Raw genomic sequence first — 18,685 nt, forward strand, 5'->3', positions numbered from 1 at the left:
CAATCCTGCTGGGAAGTGCTAGATTGATCTGTGGCATTGTTAGCAATGAGAAAGCAAGACCAGACCTAAACCTGACTCTGCTGGAGCCCTGGCAGGTAAGGCAGGAAGAGAGAAGCTCTAAGATGTGGTTGAAACGAGGGTAGTCTGGTGCTAGTTTATAATCTCATTAATCATCTGCCTACAGCCACACTGCAACACTCATCAGTGCCTAACTTTAAAACACCAGCTGTATTTCTAACAGTGAAAAGTAACCCAGGTTCCCACGTGGGCTTCACGGGAGCACTGGCTTTGGTGGCTCACCCCTCAGCTGCGTTATCAAACCTCCCTTAACCAGCACCGAGGAGTTCAATCGCAAACTGTTTGGAGCGCCTACTATTTTACAGTAAGCGCATAAACCTGATTCTAGAGTGGCTTTCAAGATCCTGGTCAAATTAGCAGCATTTACCCATAAAGCTCACATGGAAGCAGGACTCTATGACAGGGAGTTCTACAGTGTCGAAGCAGTGCCTGCAACTGGGACTCAAAGCACAACGAGGAAGGGTTGTGCCAGCCGTGGTGTTTGCATCTGCTCAAGGTTGAAGCTGTTGCTTCATGAAGAGTCGATCAGAAAACAGCAGGTGAGCTCAGGGGAAGGACGGTGCTCGATAAGAAAACCAACTAATTAGCATGGACAAAGCAAGAGCGAAGTTTACAAAGGGCTGGTGCCAGCTGGGTCGTTAAAGGCCATGCCCGTGCAGCAGCATTGGGTCTGTCCAGCACCGAAGAGCTGCAACCTGAGCGGGAGCTGTGCTCAGCGGTGGTGGCTGTGGCCTGGCGGTGGCTGCTGTGACATTTCCAAACAACTGGTTTCTAAACCCCTCTTTAGGTGATGATTTCAGCAGCGTTGGGCTTAGCTTAGTGACGGTCCAGCGGGGCTGATGCAGGTAACCCAATTTAGACCCAGTCGACCTCACTCTGGCAATTCTGTGTTGGTGCAAGGGTGGAGGGGAGGAAGCCCCGGCCGAGCGGCGGGACGACGCTGCGGTCCGTGGCCCTGCGGGACGGGGGGTACTCGGGGCGGGGCTCGGCTGCGCCCGGGGCCGCGTCCCGGAGCGGGACCGGCCGGGGCAACCGCGGCTGCATCCCGCGGCTGCGCTGCCAGGTGAGGCGGGGCCGCGCGGCCGGAGGGGGAAATAAAATATTTTTTTAAAAAATAAATAAAACCCAAAACAAACAAAAAAACTCACCCCAAAGAACGGCTTACGGGGGTGGGCGGGCAGGATGCGGCTGCCCGGGGGGAAACCTCCCCTTCCCCGGGGCGGAGCGGGGCCTCCCTCCCTCCTTCCATCCCTCCCTCTCTTCTTCCCTCCCTCCCTCTCTCCTTCCCTCGCTGCCGCCGCCGGAGCGGAACCGAAAGCGAAGGCGGCGCCGGGCGGCGGCGCTCCGGCCCCGCGGGGGGCTGCGGGGGCTGCGGGGCCGGTCCGTGCTGCCGGCGGAGCGGCGCGGAGCGGGGCGGCGCGTCACGTCCCGCCAGGTCGGTGGGTGCGGGAGCGGGCGGGGGAGGCCGGGCGGGCCCGGCCCGGGGATGCGCCCGCGGCGGCGGAGACAAAGCCGCGCCCGGAGGGACCCGGGCGGGCGTGGGCGGCCGGGGCCGGCCCGGGGATGGGGATGCCCTCCGAGCAGACAGACAACGGCATCGCCTTCAAACGGGGCTTTCCCGCGGGCTTCGCGGCCGGCCTGTGCACGGCGTCGCAGGTATTTTGGCGACGGGGGATCGGGGCTGCCATTTCCCCATCCCGTTTCGGGGAGCCGCGCCGTGGCCGCCCGGGCCCGGCCGGCATCCCGCTCCCGCTCGCCTTCGGCCACCCACCCGCCCCGACGTGTGCCGGCGGTACCCGACGGGCTGGCGGCATCCCGGGCTGTGACAGGGTGGTGGCCGTCCCCGCGACACCAGGCGTCCCGTGGATCCCGTGGGGCTTCTGCCCGCGTAGGCGAGGGCTCGGAACAGGGGGAGTGGTGCGAGTTAGGCCGTGGGGTTAGGAAAAGGAGGGGATTTTTAAGGTCAAGGGGCAAGTGAGAGGCCAGGAGAAGATGGAGGGGACAGAGCTGGTGGAGCAACTGTGTGCGGGGGACAGGTCTCATTAGGAGAAGCCAGAGTGGGTTGCTGCGAGTGACCGAGCGTGGTAAGGAGGTGGGATGCAGCCCTGCGGCCACATGCATGGCACAGAGCATCAGGAACATGAAGATAACGGTAAAGACCAAAAGCAGTGGTGGGTTGACCACAGGAAGCTGTTGCAATAGAGCTGGGACTGACCGCATGGTTGTGCGATGCTACAGGAGCTGAAAACACCCCTGGGTCAGAACCAGGTTGTCCTCAAGGCCAGGGGGTCTGTGCTGGGGAGGGGATGTGCGGTGGCTGGGTAGCTGGAGCTGCCTTTGTGGCCTCTGACCAGAGAGGCACCCCCTCTCCCAGGGGAAGGAGGCCCATCCCTCTCCTGGCCTCTCTCCCTGAGCACTTTGTTTTGGGAAAAACAGCCAACAAACCTGAGAGCCCATCCCTGAGAGCACTGCAAGGAGTGTCTGATCGACCAGCGCCCAGCGCCATTCCGGGGAAGGCGGCTGTTATCAGATTGGGGCGGTAATTTGGAGGAGGCTTTGCTTTCAGCTCAGCCTTAATATCTTTTAAGTGGTGTTCACAAAGTGCAGAGCCGCTCTCATTTCCTCTCTCGTGGGCATCGCGAGCTGGAGCTGTTGCTTCCAGGAGAGCCAGGCGCCGCTCAGCAGCACTGGACGAGGCACTGGATCATGGTGCCCTGGGCTCATCCCGGCCCATGCTCGACACCGGGTCTGGAGCTTACGCTCCTGTTTTGAGATACTCGTTGTATATTGCTTAAGCAGTATTAGGTGGTATCATGAAGATTTTAAAAAAATCTTGTTGAAGATGTTTTTGGATTCCTGTTGAAATCTGCCACTGCGTTTCATGCTGTTACAATGCTACCAGCCTGGCTTTGTATTTTTTCCCCATTTCTTTCCACCCTCTGTTGGATGGGCCAGGCAGTGCAGGAGGCTCTTCTATTTGCCCCAGGAGCAATGAAAGGCTTCACTGCTCAGGCACAGGGATGTGATGTAGATGGGGGCTGGGTGCCTGTTTCCAGTATCTCATTATTTTGGGTGTCCTCTGACTTCTAGAGAAGCTGCTGAGAGATTTTTTTCCATTAAAAGTCAGGCAGGGATGCATATGGTCTTTGTATACTACAGTGACTAATATATTTCTGGCAAGGCCTACACTCACCCGTAGGAAGGGAAACTGTGATTGATGCCCCCGTTGCTGCAGATGACACTGCTCTTGGCACTACCAATTCCACCGCTGACAGTGATCAGGGAAAGCAAAATAGCCACTGGACTCTGCCCAGCGAGAGCCCATAACTGCCCCGCGCACTGGCCCCGCTTAACTTTTAACTGCAGACCTTCAGCGGTAGCAGGGGGAGGATCCTCTGCGAGTAAAATCAGCCTTGTTTTAGGTGGTTTGTGTTCAATTTTGTTATGAACAGCTTTATTTGCAGTGTGTGAGCTGATCCCCACGGAAGTTGGATGGAGGTGTTGCTGACAGAGACGCCACCAAGTCTTACTCCCTCAGGAGGGTCCGACCCCTGATGCCGCATCTCACTGATGACAGGAAGGGCACATGGGGGGAAGGCGAGCATGTGGTAGGCGGCGGTAGCTGAGGGGACTGTCCCATCATCCATCCTGTGTCTGGGTAGAGAAACAGCTCCAGGGAGGGAGGGACATGTCCATGCGTCCATACGCTCTGGTTTAAATCTGTGCAGCCAGTGCTGGCTGCAAGGTGTCATCCTCTGCACCCCCCAAAATCGGTTGGCATGTTCCCATCTGGAGGTGGCCACGTCCCAGCAGGGACCACACACTTACAGCAGAGCTGGGGTGGCAGGAGGGGGCTGTAAAAATCACTTTACCCTCGCAGGGGCTGATTTTGTTCCCATTCGTTTCCACTAAGCCACGTGGACGCTGAGTGAGAGGGAGAGCCACTGCCAGGGTTTCACAGACCTCTTTTCATTTTAATATCCCTGTTCTTGCTGAATTAGATGTGAGACTGATTGCTTCGATAATCCTGCCGCAGCCGCTATGGGTTATATATGGATTGCAGCCAAAAGCCATGCTGATAAATCGTTCCTATACACCAGGCTGTTATATTTCCTGAGGATTTTGTGGGCATGTGCTGCTTGCCTTTACATAAGGATCTGCTGGAGTTCATGCCAGAACGTGCCGCTTTTCCCCAGGCAAGGACCTGGGTGCATTGGTGAAGCCAAAGCCCCTAGGCTGTGTTTCCCCTCTTTGGGTTTATTCCCCCCATTCCAGCTATTTTAGTTTTCCCTCTAGCTGGGAATACGGCTGTTCTCTTCCTCCTCAGCTTCCCTGTGTGCTGAAGGAGAACTGGCTGCATTATCGTTAGCAGTTGTTCCATGTCCTGTGAGGCTGTGTTCAACAGTGGGATCCCGCTTTTGGGTTTCTTTCGGAGAAGGTATCATCTCAAAGGGCAATTTCTACAAAACCCCATGCTCAGCCCTTTTGCATGTGCGGAAAGGGGGAAAAAAAAAGCTCGCTGATTTTCCACCCTAGCTGATGTTATGATGGTGTTTGGATGACTTTTAGCCTGTTTACAGAGCCCAGGGAAGCCTGCTTGAATTAATCAGCCTTGATGTATTTATCCTGGTCAAGCCAATTAACTCCCACCAGCCAGGGCATGCTCTGCTCTCAAGTGTGGCAGAGACTTTGTGACTCAATTTTGCTCTAGCCCAGCAAAGTTTAGCATGAACCCTTGGAAACTCAGATGCAGCCGATGCTCTGGGGGCAGAATGGGATGCCCGGCCGTGCCATGCCATGACCAGAGACCAGTCCTGCGGCTGGTGGCGCTCCTGGAGTGGCTTCATCCTGGGGCCACCCCAATAAGCTGCATTTTTTGGTGTGGGCATGGCGCATGGTGAGGGTAAAGGGCACAGCATTCGGGATCGGCTCCAGCTTCGGAAGGTAGCTATTTATATGTGCCCGCTGGCGGGGTGCCAAAAGCAAGCCAGGCAAATGGCAACCGGCCTCAAGATGCATCCCTGTGTGTTCAGGGTAAATGGTGGGGGGGGGGTCCTGCCTGTTTATTTTAATCCATTTTGGGAGTGCATTAAAACATGCTGCTATGCCACCAGCAGCACCGGGGGGGTAGTTTTGCAGCCACAATGCCCAAGACATGGAGCCCTGGCTTGGCTTGGCTGGTGGCTCCTGGCTCTCTTGCCCAGCAAAGCCCCGTCTAGGATTGGATTCAGCCCCGCAAAACGCGGCGTTTCTGAAATAGTTCGCCCTTGTTGCCGTTCATCAGCTTATTTTAGCCTTCGCATCCCCTGTGTTTCTCTGCAGCTCGAAGAAGCAAGCGACGCCAGGTCGGCTTTAGCTCTGGGCCGATCCTGCTTGGGCAAAAAAAGCTCCAGTTTATAGATTGGTGTTGAAAACAGCAATTAGGCCATTGTGAAGCCTCGAGGAAGGGGGAGATGATTTGATTTCTGTACTTGACCCGTAATTTCTGCTGGGCTGATTCAGAGTGGTTGTGCTGCGGGTGCATCACGGAAACTTCAATGGAGATGAGTGGAGCTAATTTTAACCATCCGCCTCGCTGAGGTGTGGGAACCAGGCAGAAAAACGCCTCAAACCTTGTTCCTGCTTCTGGGCTGTTTGTTTCAGGATATTTTTTTTCACTTGCTTCTGCAGCAACTCGTTAACCTAGAAATTAAAAACAGCACTGGCATCGCAGCAGGGAAGAGTGATGGTTTACAACTAAACAACCATCGAACTGCCCCAGCTGCTGCAGGGTGCCTGGCATGTGTAAATTAAACCATTTTCTCCCCTTTTAAAGTGATTATTTAATATTATATGTGTATATATAGATTTAATTCTCTGTTGCTAACAGAATTGTTTTCTCATTTATCCCAAGGTTCAGGAACCTGATTTTTGCACAGAAGGCAGTAGGGAGCCCAGGGCAAGGAAGAGAAATCGCTGGCAATGACAGGCTGTGGGAAGAGGCAGTGAGCTGGGGGGGGCTGATCCTGCACCCTGCGCTTGGTAAGCAGGTCCCTGTGCCCATGAACTGCTTTGTCTGGGAGGTGTTTGGCAGAGATTTGCCTGCTCCAGCCTCAGGACCAAGTAGTAAAGTAAGGAACAGAGCGGTATTTATGCCAGCATAGTGCAGGGCCTGATCCTGCCCCTGTAAAAGTACCCTTTTTGGGGTATTTGTGTAGCAGAGGAGGCGAGGTTGTAATTCCCTGGAGGTATTTAAATAAAGGGGGTGGAAGGAGCAGCCTGGGAGCTGAGGCTGGCCCCTGCCAGGGGTCTGCCATGTGGCAGGGCAGGTGCATGGTCCTGGTTCCATCCTGCACCCCTGCCCTTGGCTTTACCATCCTCTATGGAATGAATAAATTAAGCTGTAGAGTAACAACCAGTGGGAGGAAATCCTGCGTTCTGGGGGAGCCCAGCTGAGCTGTCCTGTGTTTGCAGGTGTGCCTGCCTGTCGCAGCGTGGCCGGGATGAGGCCGTCGGTCGCACCATGCCATCATGCGTCCCCAGCACCTCGCCTGCCCCATGGCCCCTCTGCTGTGACGGAGGCTGTGGCTGCCGAGTGCCTGGGGCGCCGTGGGACCCCCTGGCGCTGAGCCCCCGCTGCCGCGGCATGGCCTCGCTCATCGTGGTGACCGAATACGACGCAACGGGGAGTGCGAGCGAGGAGGAGATGAACACGCCCAGCAGTGAGGGTTTTGGGGACGGCCGGGAGCCGAGGGCGAAGCTGCACCTCTCTGGCCGAAAGCTCTCCCTGCAGGAGCGGTCGCAGCCTGCCCGCTCGCCCGGGAATGGCGACGGCGCTAACGAACGCTTCATCTACCCATCCCTCCCTTACTCTCCGGTGACATCTCCGCACTCCTCCCCACGGCTGCCGCGGCGGCCAACAGTGGAGTCAAACCGCGTGTCCATCACAGGACTACAGGTGAGGGGGGACAAACACTGCTCCTGCAGCTCTCCTGCCCCTGTCCTCCAGGTTTCCTGCCACCGTGGCATTGCTCCTCACTTGGTTTCTTGGGATACAGCCCTGTGGTGTGTCCACAGCTGCAGGGCAGGAGGTGGTGGAACGTCCTGGTCCATCCTGGGCTGTGGGGACAGCCCCTGGGGAGGTGGGACCCAGCAGCTTGATGCATTTTGTGCCTTTTGCAAACGCTGCCAGCTCTCACAGCTGCATTTTGGGTGAACTGGTGGTGTGCTGCAGTTTTCTTTTTCTCTCCCTTAAAAATAAAAATAAAGAGAGAGCTGCTGAGATCTCAAGAGAAAGTGGCCCTGCCTGCCCCCAGCCCGCCAGTGCTGACAGAAAACAGGCAGCAAGCGGCTACTGCACTCATAAGAAATAAAAATACTTGGCTCCAGGTTGCCGGTTTTAAACCCCCCAGGGCTCTCCCGGCTGCTGATCCCCACCGCCACCCGCCTGTCATACGCTCTTGTTCCACGTGAGCAGACAATATTGCCTGCCTGGCCGTTAACATTTGCAATTAGCCATCTATAAACACGCCAACGCGTGGCTGGGCAGCCGGCGTTTATGGCTCATGAATCAAAGCTGCCCAGCCCTGAGAGGGTGCCCGGGCAGAGCAGAACAGGGCATGAGTTTGCAGAGAAAGTTTTGCTGGAGATTTAAAAGGAGGAGGGCAAACGTGAGCGGTTTCGTGGCTCATGTCAGAACCCCCCCTCTCTTCCCTGCAGGACTGTGTGCAGCTCAACCAGTACAAGCTGAAGGATGAAATTGGGAAGGTGAATACTGACCAGGTTTGGGGTGGGATGGGGGGATTTGGGGTGGGAGAGCACTGGGCTTGCTTTTGCTGTCAATCTGGTGAGATGGCAATTTCAGCTGCTCACCACGGCAACTCAGCCCGCTCCTTGCTGTGATGCGGGTCTTTTCTGGGTGGTGTCAATTGAATTGTATATATTTTAAAAAATCATTATTAATTTTCCCCATTCCCCCTCCCTCCCAGAAAATGGGACATTTGAAGCTTTTATTTGCTGGCAGTGTGATGCCAGCCTGTGTCCCACTACCCTTGGCATTGCCTGCCAGCTCCGTGGGGCTGGGTTTGTGGAGGAGCCTGGAACCTGGTTTGGTGCTGTAGGTTTTTTGTTTTGACTATCCCTAACTGATCCCCATGGCTGTGCCCCTCTCTAGGGCTCCTACGGGGTGGTGAAGCTGGCCTACAACGAGGACGATAACACCTACTATGTGAGTAGCGCACATCCCCAGAGCCTGCAGCAGGGCAGGTGGCACAGGGGACAGGGATAGATCCCCTCCGCTGACTCCCTGCCTGGCTCCATGCCGGCCCCATCCCACTGGCCCCGTTTTATCCTTAATTTGTCCCAGATCCCACATTTTTCCCCTCTTGTAGGCAATGAAGGTTCTCTCCAAAAAGAAGCTGATGAGACAGGCAGGCTTCCCCCGTAAGTGCACAAAAGCTTTAGGGTGGGAAGTGATCTGGGGACCCCGGGGGCTCATTCCCAACCGGACACTCTATCTTTGCTTTTCCCACAGGTCGTCCGCCACCCCGTGGGGCCAAAACTGCCTCTGAGGGCTGCGTGCAGCCCAAAGGGCCCATCGAACAGGTCTACCAGGAGATCGCCATCCTGAAGAAGCTGGACCACCCCAATGTGGTGAAGCTGGTGGAGGTGAGCAGCAGCCAGCCCCTTCCCAAAACCCACCCTGGGTGTGGAGGAGCCTGGATGCTGCAGGGATGGGCTACACATTGACTTGGGCAGAGGGAGCGACCACAGAGGGGCTGGGATGGCCGTGGGAGGTCCTGCCTATGGGACATTCATGTTTTCACTGGTTTAATAGGTTTTTTTATTCCTACCTCCCAAAAGAGGATTTTTTTCTCCCTTGCCCAGAAAGAGAAATGCAGAAAAATATTGCTTCCTTGGAGGAAACAGGTGCTCAGATGGGTTTTGGCGAGGAACTGATGTTTCTGCAGGTTCTGCAGTGCAGCCGCCCTGCCCTCTGCCCACTGACTGTATGAAATGGTCCAAAAACCTCAAGAACTAAGGATGTGCAGGCTCATTTAGGATTATTTGGCTCATGAGTCAGATGATGCTTCCTGTGTGTTTTAAATATTTACTTCCTTGAAGTACAGCTATATCTCTCTCCTTTTTTTCCCACCCCTTGTGGGTAGAAGCTTGGAGATTAGCAGACCATGTTAATGGTGCAGACGGCAGAATTGAGATGGCCGCTAAATAAAAAAATCAGTGTTTAATCTGCAAGGTTTTTTGGTGCTGTTTAATTTCCACTTCTTTTGGCAGGTCCTGGATGACCCCAGTGAGGACCACCTGTACATGGGTAACTGCCCACTGCCCTGCGGCACTCGTGGGGTGTTGGGGGGATTGGGGTTTGCTGGGGCAAAGGGTTTTCCCACTGCATTTTGGGGCAGCTGTGTGCATGGTTGGGTCTCTTCTCCAGAGTGGGTATGGCCTGGATGTGCTGGAGGAACAAACCCCCTCTAATGGTCAGAGCAACCGGGATCCAGTCTGGGTTCAGAAAGAAGACTTTATAGCACTTTACAGCTTTAATTTGACATCAGGGCCTGCTTTGCCATGAGAGGTACCAGCATTTATGTTCTCAGCTCTGAAGCTGGGCTGCTAGAAAGTAGCTTTGTTTCTTCAGCTTTGAGAACGAGGCATATGTTAATTATCCATGGTACCAACGAGCTCCTTCCCAACCTGTCTTGCAGACTGCAGTGGTTTACTTGATGTAAATACACACAGTTTTGGAGGAGGCATTACTTTTCAATCATTTATGTTCAGCCTATACTAGCGGAGGAGCATGCGATGCCTTCATGGCCAAGCGCAGAGGTTTGCAGGCAAACTGAGGGTTTTAGTGTGCTGTATGGAGGGCATTTCATGATGCTGAAGCTGCAGCACTGAGAAGGTAGTTGGCAGCATTCCCTTAACTGAAAATGGAAACAACCAAAATGCCATGTGCCTTGCATAAGATGGCATCCCCTTCTTTAAAAAAAAAAGATTATTTTTAGAATTTTTATCATTAAAATTGCTTTTGTGCTGAGACTGTGCTCACAGGAGCTCTGACCTGTAAGTGATCCATAATCACCTTCTCTTTTGTGTTTCAGTGTTTGAACTGGTGAAGCAAGGGTGAGTATTGAATTCCAGATTTAAACCTACTGAAGCATGAACATGAGGCAGGTTGGCAGGTGGCAGAGCTCAGCCACCTGAAGCGGGTGTGGAACGCAGAGGCAGTTGGGAGGTTCATGGTGGGTGCCCTACAGGTTTGGGTAGCATCTCCTGAACCCAGTTACAGTGGTGTACTATGTGCCTGTGTTTGGGGCTGCGTGCTGTCACTGGCCAGTGGCAAAGCCTCCAGGACCTGTTTCAGTGCATCTGAATGGGGAATGAGCTCCATTCTCTGTTGCCTTTGCAGCCCCGTGATGGAAATCCCAACTCTGAAACCTCTCAGTGAGGATCAGGCTCGGTTCTACTTCCAGGATCTGATCAAGGGCATTGAATACTGTGAGTGTCTGTGCAAAAAGAATTGGATTTCTTATTTTTGGTTGTTTTTTTTTTTCCCCTAAACACCTGGGGCTGGGCTTTCTGCTGGTGTATAGTGCCATTTCTGGTGGCTCATGCTACTGCACAAGGGTTTTTGAAGCTGGGGCTGGTCGTGGTGTTAGCAGAAAGGCTTGCAGCCATGCGGGGGCTTCATGGCCCCTTTGCTGCAGACTGGTGCTGCTGCTGAATCACTTGTTTTCCCTTCGGCTGCAGTGCACTATCAAAAGATAATCCACCGGGATATTAAACCTTCCAACCTCCTTGTGGGGGAAGACGGGCACGTCAAGATAGCCGACTTTGGAGTGAGCAATGAGTTCAAGGGAGCTGATGCCCTCTTAACCAACACAGTGGGGACCCCCGCCTTCATGGCTCCAGAAACACTCTCAGAAACCAGGAAAATCTTCTCTGGAAAGGTATTTAATAGCAATTTGAGGGTTTTTGGACTAATCTTCCTTGCACACACTGTCCATTGTAGACCTGACTATGCTTTCTTTGCTCTGCAGGCTTTGGATGTCTGGGCCATGGGGATCACACTGTACTGCTTCGTGTTTGGGCAGGTAATGATGTTGATTTTTTCAGCGCTGTTGGTGGTCTGGGGGGGTTTGGCACGTGCCTCCCATGTGCCAGGTACCTGGTGGGATTTGCACCCCTGTTCAAGCAGTTGAGTATTGCCGAGGAGCGGTAGGGATGTGTGGGTGGAAATGGGAAACCTCTGCCTGTCTGTGAGATGGGTGCAGACAAAAGGGCTCTGTTTTTCTTTTTCCCCAGAGATAAAATTCTGTGCCTGGCCAGATTTTTTAGGAAAGGAGTGTGGTGGTAATTTGGTTGGTTTTAGTCAAATGTTACTTTCATTGTGTTTAAAAGAAGACATTGATATAATAGGAAATCTTCTGCTATTTCCCTATAACTGGCTCCTTGCTCTCCTTCAAACCCTACAATATTCTGATGCTCGACTGGCTGCGCCACTGCCACTTCTCAACAGAGTTTGTTGCTTTTCTCATTGCTCTTTTTCTTCACAATAGTGCCCTTTTATGGATGAAAGGATCCTGAGTTTACACAATAAAATCAAGACCCAAACATTGGAGTTCCCAGACCAGTAAGTACTCAGAAAAATAAAATCCTCAGCCCTTATTTTAAAGCTCATTTGAGCCATTTCTCAGGTGCTGCCTGGGTGGGACTGGCCCTGCTCTGCTGCGGTTTTGCAAAACTCAGGCTCTGAGCCCTTCTGTTGGCCCTCAGCCCTGGAAAACTTCCTTTGCAGTAAATGTGAAGGCAATATCTCTTGGTTTGCAGTTGCCAAAGAAAGAGCGACTGAAGTTGCAGCGGCATTTGAGAGAACAGCTTAACCGCTGCAGTTGCTGCCTGTTGGGTTTTAGCCTGGGTGGCATTAGTGTCAGGCTCTCCCAGCCCCGTACATGTGGGATCACACTTTGGGTTGCCCAAAAAGGGGTTATTTTGCTTCCCTGTGGGGTATGGGGAGGTGCACGAGCACCTGGAGTTGCATCCCTGCCAGGCCTGGGGTCCAGCCCCAATCTACGCAGGAAGGCCCATGGTGGCTGGCACTGGGCTGAAGAAGGGAGGCAGCATCCATCCCTTTCCCCATCTCATCTCTCCCCTCTCCTTTCCCCAGGCCAGAAGTTACAGATTTCTTGAAGGATTTGATTGCACGGATGCTGGACAAAAATCCCGAGTCTAGGATTTCAGTCCCAGAAATCAAGGTACTGACCCACCCCCCTGGGGTTGACTGTGGCTTCACTTCTGTTGGGTTCTCCTTGCTTGGCTTTTTTGGGAGTCAGTTTGATCGTGCCAGGCTAGGTTCTCCCCCTGTGCCCAGGGCCCCTGGGCAGGTAAGTCCCAGCTCCTTCCCCTACTCCGGGACCTGCTCAGTTCTGGGACCTTTGGTGCCTACAGAAGTCACAGGCAAAAGGAAATCCCCTGAGTACAGTATTTCCTCTGCTACCAGGAAAGTACTGTGCAACAGCCTTTCGCAGGAGATTTCTGGTCCTCCACCCCTGCGGGAGCCTGGAAGGGGTGAGAAGCTGTGAAAATGGAGACTAAGGTAGGGGAAAAGGATTGCGGGGGAATTGCTGAACCGTTTTGTGCTCCTCCTGCAGCCACTCAAGATGCCAGGTGTGTGGGCAAGGAGAAAAAGGGGTTTCTGCCTTCTGTCGTGGATTAATTCAGGTCCAAGGCTAGGGCTTGGTGGGTCTCCCCATCACTACTGCTCATATGTATGGTCTGGAATAAATCACTCCTGCCTCTTGGTGCTGTCTCATCTGTAAGATAAGAGTGAAAATAGGTCTTCTTCCCTAAAACCCACTGAGATGCCCAGTGCTGCAGGTCACCAAGGTTAAGCTCAGTTGCATAGATGGAGCCCGTGATGGCTCCGGATGAGCCACACGAGGGCATTTTCTGCTCCAGGCTGAGCTGTTCCCAGCGGCGCCGGGGTGAGCTGGCTTGCCAGTGAGATGGCACGTCTCTCCCCTGTTCCCTGGTATTTCAGGAGCATGTAGGGGCCGTAGCTTGGGTGAGGAGATGCGTTTGCCAGGCGTGTGTTGTTTGAGTTATGAAAAAGAGGAAATCATTCCTGACAGGCTGTGTTATTAATTGAAGTTGCACCCTTGGGTCACCAAGAATGGAGTGGAGCTGCTGCCCACAGAGGATGAGAACTGCACCCTTGTCGAGGTGACGGAGGAGGAGGTGGAGAATTCGGTCAAGCACATCCCCAGCCTGGCCACTGTGGTGAGTGCAAGGGAGGTGATGGTCTGTGGATGCACACTGGGGTCCATGCTGCCTCCCGGTGTGGTCCCAAGCAGCTGGAGGTTGCTGCTGAAGGGCAAAAGCATTGGGCAGGATTAGAGTAAAGACCTTCCCTCTCTCAGAAACAAGTGCTGCAAGATGGGGTTTCAGCATCTTGCTGGAGGTGGCTGTACCCCACAGTGCAGGGGAATATTTCAAAGTGGTCCCAAAGCGACCCATCAGCAGGTTGCCAGTCTCCATGCTTGAGCTGGCTGCCTAAATAGTGCTGTATTTGCTCAAGGCAGAAGACCATCTGGTCCAGGACTTGCCTGTGGCCAGGAGTGGGTGTTTTGACCTGGCACGAGGAGCTCCTGCCCTGCTCTGCCTGTCCGGCCGTAGGGCCTGCGGGAGCCTCTCAGGATGGAGATTTTATCTGGGCCATGGCATGCGCCAAGCCCCGCCTGGAGCTATTCTTGGTGAATTCATCTCATCTCTTTTCAAGCTCATATTTTTATTCTCCGCAACCCACTGTGGCAGTGAGAACCACAGTGTAACCCTGCCCTGTGTGGAAAGTTAAATCCTTTGGGTTTTGAACTTCATTATTTCTTTGGGTGCCAGCTAGCCCTTATGTTAGGAGAAACAGGGACCAACCATTCGCAGTTCCCTGGTGCAGCGTTATCTGCCTGTAGACACCCAGGCTGTGAGTTTTTTAAAGTACAGGTCTCCCTTTGAAGCCCTTTTTCCATCTTGTGGCTGTGCCCACATCTGGCTCCATTTCTGGAGCTCTGTCGCACTTCGGTACCCTGCAGAAGTCTCTTCAACCGCAGATACGTTGGTATGCAAATGTACCTTGCACTGCTCAAGCTGAAAAAGCAGATGTTGCTCTTAAAAGATCACCATTGATGAAGGACTTTTCCTCCTTTCTCCTGTTTGGAGGTGACTTTCTGAGATGCAGTGGAGGATGGCTCAATGCTCCTGGCCCCGTTGAAAATCCAGGTGTGTTTAGCACAGTTCAGGGCAAATGAGCCTTTTCTGCGGCTCTTGCCTCTTAAATAACGCACTGCCTCCAGGCAGATCTTGTATTTTCCCATTTGGATTTGTTCTTCAAAACTACCCTCCGGTGCCTGATCCTTGTGCATCCAGCTGCAGGCATTAATGCTCGAGTACAAGATTCACGTGGCTGCGACTCTCTCATAAAATGCCTTCCCCCGTGGGACACAGCTGGCATGCGTGTTTCAGATGTGTAAGGGCTCTCGGTGGCCCGTGGTGAGCAGATAAATGAAGCAGAGAGGGACAAGAAGCAATATCAAATGAAGCCAGGGGTTCCCGGAGCAGGATGCACATGCCAAGGCAGGGTGCATTGCTGCTCACGTTGTCTGCTCCCACCAGCAAAATAAGTTGGGGGATGCCTGGGAAGAACCCCAGCACTTGCTCTGCTCCTAGCAGTCTCCGACTGTAGCTGACACTGGGTAACTTTGTGTTTTGCAGCCAATGCTAGACAAACAGTCAATATTTCAGCCTGGTTTTGGTAAATATTAAGGCAAAATTGTGCCGGTTCCTTCCTTCCCCTCTGCCTTTCCAGTGAATTCTGCCAGGTAATCACGGGGAGCTGGGAATTTACAGGTACTGGGTGCAGTAATCTGCATCTTACTGCAGGACAGCCTACTTCTGGGAATAGAAAGTCTTCCCAGTCTTGGCTTTGCTCTCCTTTCCACGTTCTCACACCTAGCGTGGCTCTCATCTGCATGTTCAGTTGTTGCACCATGGGTTTCAGGTGAGGATACAGTCCCTGTATTAAGCAGCTGGAGACTTGTAAACATGCTTCCTTCTGGGTTTTTTATTTGTTTGTTTTTAAAAGAGAAATTTGACTTGTTTTCACTAGTATTCTTCATTACTTGGGCAGGAGGGGTGGATGTTCCTGTCGCTTTTGAATGAAAGGAAAGCGTCCCTGACAAACTCCAATCTGGTCTTGCAGATCTTGGTTAAAACGATGATCCGGAAGCGATCCTTTGGGAACCCTTTTGAGGGAAGCAGGAGGGAGGAGCGGTCGTTGTCTGCCCCCGGGAACCTGCTGCCGTAAGTGTCATTACCTTGCCTCAGCCTGAAGAGACGTTTGCAGCTTGTCGTAATGCTCTGGAAATTGCTGCAAAGAACAGGAGAAGGATTTGAGGAGTTGGGCTTTGAATCTTTCATATGGGGCCATGACTGGGACGTTCACACATCCTCTGTCTGACCCATAACTGCTCTGTGGGATGATTTTTGTGACATGGCATATCCTGCCCCTCCGATGGGCTGAAATGCATCTTTTTATGGCACTTCCAGCCTGTTACAGGGGAGCTGGGGGGAGACGACACATGGTCAGGGTTCTGGTCCCAAAGGTCCCGTGGCAGGGAACGGGCAGATGCTGGTGTCTCATTGTTTGCTTTGCCTTTTTCTGAGTTGTTCAGCAACTGTTTTATTTCCTTTTAAAGCAGGAAACAAGGCAGTGAAGATAACCTGAAATGCAATGACTTGCCTGACGTTGGAGAGGAGGAACTTCTTTCGTGAACAACGACTTTATGGTTCTGTTGAGCAACTTGGTCTGGGGCACGTTATTAAAGTCTGCGGCTGAGGATGAGCGACATTAACAGAGCCTACACCAAACACAGCATGACACGGCGCTATTTCAGTATAATGCTGGATGTAGAGCTTACATAGCAGCATGTTATAAGACATCCGACTACTTGTCATAAACATTGACATCCCTGATCGCTTGGACTGCTGACTTCTTGTGGGAAAGGTGCTGGCTGATAGCAGAGAGGTGAGCTATTCTGTTGAGCAGCAACAGTGCTTGGCAAAAAAAAAGAAAAGAGAAAAAAAAGCAGTCAAACAAAAATGCATTTGGAACTGCTTTTACCTGGTTTTAATGCCAAACAATTTCTGGGGACTGACGCCAGCATCCCAGGTGTGTTGTATGCCCATCGCGTAGTCGGTGGGCACACGCAGAAGGGTGAAGCTTTTGCCAAGTGGCATATACAACAGTAAAACTACACAAGCGCACTTTGAGAGTTCACAACCTACCAGAAATGTTGTTGCATCTATTTCTTGTCGTTCTGGTTTGTTTTTAATTGACACCTTTTTAACCGCATGGGAACAAAGCAAAAACCCACCTTTTCAGCTTTTTAAAGAATGCCTACCTTTGTGAGCCAAGTTGTATTAAACAGCATCTTTGGGACATTCAGAAAGCGAAGTTAATTACCTCCTAAGGTAATTAATGCCTTTCCTAATGTCTTGGTGTGACTAGGACTTGGTAAGTTGAGTATTCAGTGTATGAAAGGAAAAGGTATTTAAGGGCTTAAGTTCAGTCTGAACTATTTTTGCTGCAGACACACGAGTGAAAGGTGGTGTTTAGCTGAATGTTTTGAACAGCAGAGGAAGCACTAACAATAGTTTGTTTCTAAATCTTTTACTTGATCTAGGTAGATATATTATTAAATATAAAATTCAGGGTAAAATCCTTCACTTCCATGTACATTACATGGTTTACTACAATTAAAAATAATACAACTTATGCTATTTTTTAAGTATAGACTTAGGGCTTGCTTAGAATTTAAGATCTTAATTAAATATTTAGATTAGCTAGTACTTTTCAAAGAAACTTTTGTTTTCCAAACTCTTAATCTGGATTTTTGGGGCCAATGCTATGTATTTTTTGCAAGTTCGTTACCAGTAATTTGTGAATGCCTGTGGATCAGAGGCTTGTTAGTAAATTAAGTGTATACCTAATTCATGGATTGTTTCTTACGAAGAGCACTTTCGCCTTCAGTCAGATTACTCTGATCATTTTGTGGTGCTTGTAAAAAAAAAAAAAAAAATCTATCATGTGGTGGGAGAGATTCTGACGCCCAGACTCACTTTCCCAAGTTCTCTGTGCTTGGACAAAGCTGGAGAGTGGCAGCGTGTGGGTGAGCTGGAAAAGAGTCAGGGTTTTTTGGGGAAAGGGATCACGGTAAGTACAGTTGTTTTGTGGATGGAGCGTGGGACTGGGGAGTAAAAGGGCTGACTTCTCTGTCTGATGTGGTTGTGTGACCTTGAATGAGGCATTTAAAATGATGGCGTACCTGAAAGAGGGGAGGATTCGAATGTCCCAAGCATGCAAGGGACAGCTGAGGTGTAATTCTTTGTCCTGAGGAAGAAGGCACTAGGAGAGACCTGAGTATTTCAGTTAATGGTAAGGTCTCTGTCTGCTAACCATGGCCAGGTGTGCCCTGCCTTTAGGAAGCAACTGTCCCCTTGTCTTCCTTGATTTTGGGCACTGCAAGCAGTAGAGCGCTGAGGTCCTTGGCCCTACTGACAGTCAGACCTGGCCTGGTAATTCCTGCTTAGGACGGGTCTTTGTTAAAGCTGGCGTAGTGTTCGCAAGTGTGCAGGTGCCTACACAAACTGTCCCTTATATCTTTCGATCATTTGAAGCAACCCTCCCCCTAAATCGCAATTTATTACTACAACATTGTGCTGCTGGCCTCTCTCCAAAGCCAGCGATGGTGGTTCATGGTTTAGGAGTGGTACTATGGAGTTTGGAGCCATAAGACACGCACTGTTTTCCTCCCATTTTAGTCCAAGGCTATGCCAAAGCCCTGCAGCTTCAGCTATAGGAAAACCAAACAGGTAACTTGGGTGCCAGCACTACTACAGCTGCCTGCTCCCCCTTTCCTAAACAGGACTTTTCATTGCGGAACTGCCTGCAAGTGGGCAGCTCGGTTCTCTGACCTTGTAAATGGACTTATTCTGCCAAAAACAAAAAAAAAGAGGGGATCTGATTATTTATAGCTGGTGTGTAGTCACGTTTGTGGTATGTTTTGTTAAAGGTGAGTTGTAGAGATGCTCTGTGCTGCGTATCTCCGGTGTGTGATTTGTCAGGTGCCGAGCGAGGCAGTTTACATTTACCGAACGGGCTTGCCAGGTGCAACACAGCTTCTGAACAGAATAAGCTGCGCCAGTTCCTCGATGCCCAGCCACATAGTTGCTGGGCCTCAGATATTACCATAGATGTGTCTTACAGCTAGCATGGGCTTGGTTCGTAAGCATCCTAAAGCTCAGAGCTTCCCTAAGGTGCTCTCCAAAGTGCTTTGGAGAGCCAGCTCCAGCAGGGCTGCAGCAAAATGCACATTTCTCAAAAAAACTCAATGTAGATTTTTCTTGTTGATTAGTTCTGTTGAAAGCATAAAGAGTGGCTGTGTGAGGAAGATCTAGCTAAATGCATGACCTGATAGAGAAGCTGTACTATATATAAAAATCTGCTCAGTTCCCTAGTGGCTGTTCCTTAGTGGTAAAGCTAGCTTTTTTTGTATAGTGA

The 18,685-nt window shown here is 51.7% G+C and overlaps 1 protein-coding gene across 11 annotated transcripts; it reads left to right on the top strand.

Moving 5' to 3' along the window:
* Positions 1-822: 822 nt before the first annotated feature.
* CAMKK2 (calcium/calmodulin dependent protein kinase kinase 2) lies at positions 823-17,154 on the top strand. Of its 11 annotated transcripts, none has more exons than XR_012663249.1 (18): positions 823-923; positions 5,972-6,099; positions 6,532-7,015; positions 7,777-7,824; positions 8,231-8,284; positions 8,448-8,499; positions 8,591-8,724; positions 9,352-9,388; positions 10,176-10,197; positions 10,484-10,572; positions 10,825-11,024; positions 11,115-11,168; positions 11,634-11,707; positions 12,242-12,329; positions 13,225-13,353; positions 15,066-15,124; positions 15,326-15,426; positions 15,822-17,154. XR_012663249.1 is itself a non-coding variant. In XM_075110611.1 (17 exons), the coding sequence occupies exons 3-17, from the start codon at positions 6,581-6,583 to the stop codon at positions 15,895-15,897; spliced, it is 1,593 nt and encodes a 530-aa protein (XP_074966712.1). In that variant the 5' UTR covers positions 1,375-1,513; positions 5,972-6,099; positions 6,532-6,580; the 3' UTR covers positions 15,898-17,154. The 11 variants fall into 11 exon arrangements, 6 of the variants coding, with proteins under 6 accessions (XP_074966716.1, XP_074966717.1, XP_074966712.1 ...); XR_012663250.1 differs by having other exon boundaries at positions 15,825-17,154; XR_012663251.1 differs by lacking the exons at positions 823-923; positions 15,066-15,124 and adding an exon at positions 1,375-1,513 and having other exon boundaries at positions 13,206-13,353.
* Positions 17,155-18,685: the final 1,531 nt, after the last annotated feature.

The sequence above is a fragment of the Phalacrocorax aristotelis genome, chromosome 15 (assembly GCF_949628215.1).
Source record: "Phalacrocorax aristotelis chromosome 15, bGulAri2.1, whole genome shotgun sequence".
Taxonomy (NCBI): domain Eukaryota; kingdom Metazoa; phylum Chordata; class Aves; order Suliformes; family Phalacrocoracidae; genus Phalacrocorax; species Phalacrocorax aristotelis.

Excerpts from the sequence above, each read along its gene's own strand:
- CAMKK2 (XM_075110611.1), top strand. The coding sequence starts at position 6,581 with ATGCCATCATGCGTCCCCAGCACCTCGCCTGCCCCATGGCCCCTCTGC. Across the intron at positions 8,725-9,351 it reads ATGTGGTGAAGCTGGTGGAG|GTCCTGGATGACCCCAGTGA; the intron begins GTGAGCAGCAGC and ends TTCTTTTGGCAG. Across the intron at positions 11,025-11,114 it reads GGAAAATCTTCTCTGGAAAG|GCTTTGGATGTCTGGGCCAT; the intron begins GTATTTAATAGC and ends TTTGCTCTGCAG.